Source organism: Saccostrea cucullata, unplaced genomic scaffold, assembly GCF_032062105.1.
Source record: "Saccostrea cucullata isolate Sc308-1 unplaced genomic scaffold, CSIRO_AGI_Scuc_v1 ctg6271, whole genome shotgun sequence".
NCBI lineage: Eukaryota > Metazoa > Mollusca > Bivalvia > Ostreida > Ostreidae > Saccostrea > Saccostrea cuccullata.
This window is the reverse complement of record NW_026929564.1, coordinates 31884-40085: the sequence shown is the minus strand read 5'-3', so window position 1 is coordinate 40085 and position 8202 is coordinate 31884. Positions and strand designations below refer to the sequence as shown.

Here is an 8202-nt window from a genome sequence, read left to right as displayed (position 1 = left end):
TCATAAGAATCCTTCAATGAGTTGCAGTTTTTTTCTCACATACAAATCTGTTCAAACTTGACATTTCTCATTTGCAACAGACAATATTTATGTAATGATTAAAGATAAGGGTTTTGTAGAGCATACATGTAAGCCTGGCCCAGCAATGTATATAAAGTTAAGGATTCTGCTACAGGATGAGTAAAAAAATCATCCTGGTCGACTGGTATATAAAATTATTAACACTGAATTTTGAGAATTCCTTCCTTGGAAAGTAAACAGTCCATTTTAACAATGAGCTTTACAAACAAACGCTTTTTTGTGACAAGCTAATTTTTCATAATCATTGCATATTGTTCATGTAGTCTCAATTTTATCAGTTGGGTTTTTCCCTAGTTTGTTTGTTTGTTTGTTTTTTTTTTTTTTTGTTGTTCATTTTTTTTTGCTTGTTTGATTTTTTAAGGCATAACATTAAAACTGAAAAAGAATCACTAGATTATTTCATTAGCAGTGTTATGTGTGAACGTATTCAACATGATTTAATGTCTTATTTAAGTTGATTAGTTCTTTGGCATAAGAGAATTCTATTTTTTGTATATTCCTCAATCAAAACATAAATAATTTTTTTTAGATAATATACAGTGTAATTAGTTTACGTAAGCTTAAATTTTTCCAAATGATTCGTGTCAACAATCTTAGCACAATCATGATTCCGGAAAACTCTAAAAATTGCCAATATCTTCTTAATTATTCATCCCTTTTTTTCATTACTATCACGTAATTCCAGGAAGTCATTTACGGTGGCGTTTAGGGTTTAGGATGAGACATAAATGTTTATGTTTTATTCAATTTTCCGTCGATGACTCTTTAAAATATGAGTATTGGTATTAATACCAATACAATTCATTTTAAGGTTGGAGGTTTTGAACCACTCAGGGTTGTGTCCAATTTGATAATGTTCTTTGAATCTGATCTAAGAAAACAATTGATAATAATCATTATAACTCAATGTGTTTTGGCAAATGATAGATGTACAAAATCAAATGATAAAAAAGAAATAGGGAAAAAGTTACCAGTTTCTCCTTTCGCAGTGCATGATGACATCGGACTCCAATTGTGTTTTAGAGAATGTGAGGCCTTTGCCATGTGTCTGTCAATTAATTTCAGTCCCAGGTTTTTAAGATGTGAATTGAATAGTCAGAAGAAAAATTGGACCTCACCTTTAGTTGATGCTGATGAGTCTATTTACAAAGAAATATCAGATGTTGTAAGTACTATTAATAATCTATGCACTGCCATTTTTTGTTATTTTCTCTACATGTAAAACATTATTTTGTGTGTGGAATTGACTAACTTCAATTCTATATAATATTTCCTAAAATGTATTTCATGGCTTATTATTCTAAATTTTAAATGAATTCAGTATAAAATTTATGAATTGTAATAAAAGTCCCCTTTAGGGTTTTTGTGTTATTAAGCTGCACTTCAAACCTGGAGAAAGAACAAACTAAATTGTAATAGAGAACATGTTAAATGACACCTTCATTGATATATATCACGTTTGAGTATTGCTTAAGTGACATTACTACAATCTAAGCACTTTTGGCTAATATAGATATTTAAAACAAGCAATTTATCTTGAATTTAACAAGCTATTTTGGCATAACGAGTGTCATTGGCGGCTGTAAAATCCAGCGTTTTAATTTGGTAATGATCAATAAAGTTAACAAACCTTTTTTTTTTTTTTAATCCATACTTCCGATAGATTTTTCTACATACATGAGGAAAAAATGCATCCTCTAGATTTTAGTACGTTTAATGACGGCTAAATCAATTGTTTGATTGAAAAACCAACAATAAAATAAAATATATTGTTAAACAACAGAAATATTCGAGGTGTTTTTAAGGTCTTCCGTCTTCAGCGGAAGACCTTCTGTTATTCTTAGGTTTCTTTTTCACTTTTATTATTGTTTTTTTCTTACCGATTTTGTGCACGCGATTTCTCGAAAACGGCTCGATGGATTTTCATGAAACTTTCAGGACTCATGTATCATCACTTGAACCTTATGCGTTTTTTTTCTTTTTTGATGACGTTACTTCCGGTCTGAGATATTGCCGATTTTATGAATTTTAAAGGGTTGTGTTGTCCAGAGTTTTTCTGAAAAAATGAGTTGAGATAGAAACATGAAACTTTCAGGCATGATAGACCTATGTCTGCAGATGTGCCTTTCGTATTTGGCTTTTTCCGGAAACGCCGTACGTCGGCGGTCGCTATGGTCCGAAAAATGGTCTATCATGAATTTGAAAAATTTAAACACTTTTTCAACAGCATTTTTTTTTACCTGTAAATATTTTATCAAAACATATAGAACAAAAGTTGTTAAGAATGTCACGATCTTTCAACGGATATCAACGATAAGGGACTGGCCCCTAAAATTAAGGGCCCAGAGGGGCCGAAAGTTTTTTCCTTCTATCTCAAAACGTATTGAGAATTTGTAATACGTCAGAGAAGCAAAGTTGTTCAAAATGTCAAGTTTAATCTATTAAGGTAATCAAAAAACGTCCGACGTCGTCACTTCCGGCCAAACCGGAAGTAGTCGGAAAATGCGTATTTTTGCCTTTCTTGACAACTTTTTTGGTATTATATGACTCTTGGAGCATAAAAATTAATTTTCCGTCCGTCGTCGTCACTTCCGGTTAAACCGGAAGTACCAAAAAATTGATTATTTTTGCATTAATTAACATAGATTTAGAGGATTCAAACCAATTTTGTGCGTTATTTCTCATTTTTGTTAGAAATGAAAGCTACTTCCGGTCAAACAGGACGGAAGACCTACTCGTTGCTTTGCAACGAGCTTTGCTCTAGTTATTCTTTTTTTTCTTCTGCTTCCTAGACCGCAACTTTGAGTCCTCATATCTCACTCATTTCTCAACGGATTTTGCTCAAATTTTTAGAGATTATAGACATTTATAAACTCTATCGGAATGCTGACTAAAATTTCAAAAAGTCACTTCCGGTTTTGAGTTATTTCCCTTTAAACGAAAATTTAGAGGCTTTCGTTTCTAGATAAAGGCTCAGCGACGGCTAAAGCTGGAGCAGAAATTCTACTGCTTTTAGGTAACAGAAGGATTGAAGTTGTGCACATCGGTTTTTGTTTTTCGATTTCTTTATTCAAAATGGCGCTATAAAGGGGTCAAAAATTAGAACGCTTAACGTAGCTACGGATAGCGATCACGTGACATTGCATGTGAATTCTAAATTAAGAATTTTTCGGTTGGCTTATTCCGGAAATGCGCATTGTTCAATATGGCGGACTGCAAGTTGTAAACAACGTGCTCCGAGAAAAGTACAAGAGAAACGTTATAGGAACGCTCAGCTGTAAAGGTAGATCAAGTAAATTAGAGCGAATGAGAGAATACACATCTTAAGAAACAGAAAACTATAAAACTTTTTTATGAACTAAAATGTCTGTGTATCGCAAACGACCGACTAGCACCCCCTATTCTAAAGCAGACGACGCTGCTGGTTTGAATCTCAATCATGCTCTGACATGGATGAAATCGAAAGAGGGACGAAGATTTGCTGAGATGAGGAACTTGACAAATCAGTTTTATGCTCTCAGTCACAGTGATATCGTTTGTATCTTTTCCAAAAACTTTGAAAGCGATGGTGACTAGGTACTTTATTGTATCAATACATTAGGCCTACATGTAAATGGGTCTGATAGTACTGTATTATTTATGGATTTATCGACACTTTCCACGGGAAATCCCGGCCCCGAAAGTAATACGATGGAGAGGCTTATGATCACTGTTGATATCAACTCAAAAGTAGCTCTTGGTAAGTCAGATCTATAGATATTTACATGACATACTTTCATGATAATAGGCCTATTTTAATTCAGCATTAAACTTCACCCTTATGAGTATTAGTAAATTAAGAAAATGTAATAAAGGGACTGTCATTCATTTGATGGGGGTGGGAGGGAGGGGCAAATTTCATGGGTGTCAGATTATGTATTTACAGTGAAGGACAGATAATTTATTTTTATTTCCAAGATCACTGGGGGCTAATTTTTGTCAGATTGTACCTAAGATATATTTCTATTCAAAAAATTCTACATTTTATAATCATTTAGGGTATTTCGATTCACCTTTACAGTATTTACATTTTGACTTAAAAAAATGATTTTGGGATAAAACATGTTTGAAAAGTAAATTAATTTATCAATAATCAGGTAAATTTTGTGTATATTATAATTATTTTTGTTGCTCTGAGTGAGTGTTTCAGTTTGGTAAAATTTACAGTAGCCCTGCAGGGCAAGTTTAAAGGCATGTTTAGTAGTCCAAACTCAATATTCAGTTGTCGCGGGCCAGCGGACTACCCTAAGGGTCGAACCCTGGACAGATTATTTTTGTTTTTCTTCACTGGTAAAAACTGTGTCAGTGTGGTAAACATTGAAACTGTTTACATGTTGTTTGCTGGTCTGATGAAATTGACAAATCTTTATATTACAGCTGCTGTATAGTTAGAATATTGGCCAGGCAGTGGGACATTTTAATTTAATGTTAGATTTACTGGTTAAAAAGTGATTTGCCAATCAATTAATATAATTAAATTTTGGTTTTGCTGGTATACATGTATATTTATTTGATCTATTTTTTTTTCAGCCATCAAGATGGTACTTTCTGGTATAGGACCACCAACCCATAGCAGACCAGGGGATCTTGATGTCAGCATAATAGTGATTATGGTTAAGTCATTTAAATTTTGCTATGATAAATTTAATATTAAAGTGTAGAAAATTGGCAATTTACATGTATGAGGTGTAAATTTTTGCAAGTTATATATACATGTATGTAATATGTAATGGTTTGGGCCATGGATATATATCGTCCAGGGTAGCTCAGTCTGTATAGCACATGACTAGTGATGCAGGGGTCTCAGGTTTGATTCCCGGTCCATCCATACATTTTCTCTTTTCCTGTTACATATATATGTTTTTTTTCACCGAAATTCTATATATAAGATATAGACATTGTGAGAAATATATTTTGTTGTTATACCTTTAAAAATTTGTTCCTATACAAATCTATACAGAAAAAAAGTTTGATGTTGACTGCAGATAATATTGTATTTGTTAAATTTTATAAATTACAGATAGATTCATCAGTACAGAGTACAAGGTATATGAATATGAAGTTTAGACCATTCATGCTGATGATGATTCAACTACTGCAGCTCGACGGAAGAATGATTTTCCACCCCTTCCAACAAAGAGCAGGACAAGAATCGCTTGTTGAAAATAAACTAACATAGTCAATAGACTACTTTTCTTTGTCAGCTTTATATTACCGGGTACATGTATCTCTTGATTGAGTGTTACGTTTAAAGTGGAAACTAATCACTCCACATATAGATTTTTTTCCATTTTTCATATTTAATCTACCCTGTTTTATGTCTGGTGTGGTAATAGATCACTCCACATGCAGCCTTTCATGTTTAATGTACTATGTTATGTTTTGTATATGTCAGTTGCAGTATTACACTGCTGTAGAGTGTAGATTATTCTTTTTAAAAAAAATGTATGCATAATTTAATGTCGACTTGTGATGTCGGGTTCAGTAATAGGCCAATCAACAGATATTCTCTATTATGCATAATCTACACTGTGAGTGTTTTTCAGGCTTTTTAATAAGCTGCTCCAAATATTCATGTAGAATCTTTTTTTTTTTAACTTTTTATATGAAATGTCCTGCATCAAGTGTTTTGTCCCAGTGCAGCATTGTCATTTTGTTTTTAATTTTTAGGTATAGTTTATGTAATTTTATGTCTCAGGTCAAGGACGGTTTTAGACTAAGCCCATTTCATGTTTTTTTTTCTCTGTTTAGCGTCCAACCTTCAATCAAAAACCTACCTACATGTACCTATTTGTAAATAAAAATATAGCCTAAAAAATAAAACACAGAATGTACGTGTATCATGTCGATAGTTATAATAATAGTGTAAATCTGAGGATTTTATTTCATCAATCTGCTTTTCTGGCAGAAATATCTATTCTTCAGCAAAATCAAAATAATAGATTTAAATGCCTAAAGTACACTACCTATGACATATTTATTGTACATATTTGAGAAATTGACAGAACTCAAAGATGTCAACAAAAATAATCAAGTGTATGGGTTCTGATTTTGTTTGATTGTCTGATACATGTAGGTGTCAAAAACCAAGGTGCGATTGAATGCCAAACAGAAAAAGACTTGGAATGGCCTATTAAATGTTATTATCCTACCTGCTCATGGAATAAAATGACTTTTGATCAATTTGAAAGAGTACTGATCATATTTTTTCAATGATATTCTTATTATTCTATGAAATAGAAATTTGTGAATTTTGCAGTGCTATGTCAGATGGATTTCTTTATTCTGTATGACCAAAATGTATTTTTTGACAAATTAAGTAGAATACATTTGACATGTTAATAATTAGGGGGATTTTTGACATTGCAATGAAAAAATATCAGATGCATAAAAGGAGGGGGTGTATTAGACCATTCTGTAACTTAATACATGTAGTTAATTGCCTCTTAATGCAACCGAGATTTCTGAGTGAGAAATAGTATTGGACATTTTTGTCATACAATATATTTTTTAGAAATCTATAAGAAAACATAGAATTTGTTTGCATGAAAGTAATCAAAAGGGATCACGTTGAAGAATATTTAAATGTTTTTTTTTTTAATTACATTTTTGTTCAAGTATCTATTGTTGAAATATAAATTCATATTTTAATTTTGTTGAGGAACTTTTTATGGATAATTTCAATGTTGGTTTAATTACATGTTTTATTGCGAGAGGACGGGGGGGGGGGGTTGTTACTCTATATGTACTGTTATTTCATAAAATATTTTCTTTAGTCATTTATTAGCAATTGATTTTTCTAATTTATTTCTTCATTTGTTTTTCCCTAATTTGCTCTGCATTTTTTTGAATAGCCACTTTAATCATTATTCTTACCTTTAGGATGGGAAACCAAAAGAGGGGGGGGGGGGTAGTTGTGGACCATCTGTTACCTTTATTAGCCCTCAATGTGACCAAGATTTTTTGAGTGAAGAATAGTATTAGACAGATCTTTCATATAATGATAAAAAATAAAAATTCTATTGGACAGATTTTTTTTTAGAATTTAAAAAGTGTCAAATTTGTGTGCATGAAAATGGCCAAATTGGTCGAATTTCAAATGTTCTACATGGATTATTCTCTTAATTTATATATGTTCAGACAATCCATTGTTTAAATAAGTTAATAGTATCAATATTGTTTAAAAATAATTTTTAATATTGAATGCATATTGCACAATAAATTTTTTATGGGTAATAATTATCTTGTATTATGATTTTTGGAGTGACTGGAAAGGGGAGGTAACTCATTACCCCCTGGTTCCGTAATTTACCCACAATGCCATGTTCATATTTCGACTAAGTGTTCATTACACATCCCTTTACACCTTGTGAAAATTTCAACAAAATCTATTGACAGGTTTTTTTGGGGTCAGGTGTCCTTAGCCACCTTAAAAGAACCAAAAATTACTCATATTTTGCTTTTTATCTTCTAAACTAAAAATATTTTGTTAAAATATATAGAACATAATTTGTGCAGAATTAGAAGATCTTTCAAATGATATGTCTGAAAAAGGGCTGACCCCTAAGTTAAGGGATCTAGAGGGGCCAAAAGTTTTTTCCAGATATCTCAAAAAGTATTGAGAATTTGTTATACATCAAAGAAGCAAAGTTGTTGAAAATGTCAAGCTTAATCTAATGGAGTCGTCAAAATACGTCCAGCATCGTCACTTCCGGCTAAACCGGAAGTAGTCGAAAAACGCGTATTTTTGCCCTTTCTGACAAGTTTTTGGGTAACATATGTCTCTGGGAGCTTAAAAATTAATTTTCCTTGCGTTGTCGTCATTTCCGGTTAAACCGGAAGTAAGCAAAAAATGGCTTATTTTTGCATTAATTAACATAGCTTCAAAGGATTGAAAGCATTTTAGGGCATTCTTTCTCATTTTTGTTAAAAATGAAAGCTACTTCCGGACGGAAGATCTACTCGTTGCTTTGCAACGAGCTTTGCTCTAGTTTATAGATATTATTCAACTTCAAGCACAATATGTAGTACTAAAATGAAGTCCATGCACGGGTGCTGTTGTACATCCGGAATTTTCTTTAA

At 32.2% G+C, this 8202-nt stretch overlaps 1 protein-coding gene across 2 annotated transcripts; it reads left to right on the top strand.

The window, feature by feature from the left end:
• The first annotated feature begins 3558 nt into the window (after positions 1 to 3558).
• LOC134281234 (uncharacterized) lies at positions 3559 to 6786 on the top strand. 2 transcript variants are annotated; one of them, XM_062763710.1, is made up of 3 exons: positions 3559 to 3820; positions 4651 to 4712; positions 5141 to 6786. In XM_062763710.1, exons 1-3 carry the CDS (start codon positions 3721 to 3723, stop codon positions 5297 to 5299), a joined length of 321 nt encoding a protein of 106 aa, XP_062619694.1. In that variant the 5' UTR covers positions 3559 to 3720; the 3' UTR covers positions 5300 to 6786. The 2 variants fall into 2 exon arrangements, with proteins under 2 accessions (XP_062619694.1, XP_062619693.1); XM_062763709.1 differs by having other exon boundaries at positions 4651 to 4733.
• Positions 6787 to 8202: the final 1416 nt, after the last annotated feature.

Excerpts from the sequence above, each read along its gene's own strand:
- LOC134281234 (XM_062763709.1), top strand. The coding sequence starts at position 3,721 with ATGGATTTATCGACACTTTCCACGGGAAATCCCGGCCCCGAAAGTAAT. Across the intron at positions 3,821-4,650 it reads CAACTCAAAAGTAGCTCTTG|CCATCAAGATGGTACTTTCT; the intron begins GTAAGTCAGATC and ends TTTTTTTTTCAG. Across the intron at positions 4,734-5,140 it reads TCAGCATAATAGTGATTATG|ATAGATTCATCAGTACAGAG; the intron begins GTTAAGTCATTT and ends TATAAATTACAG.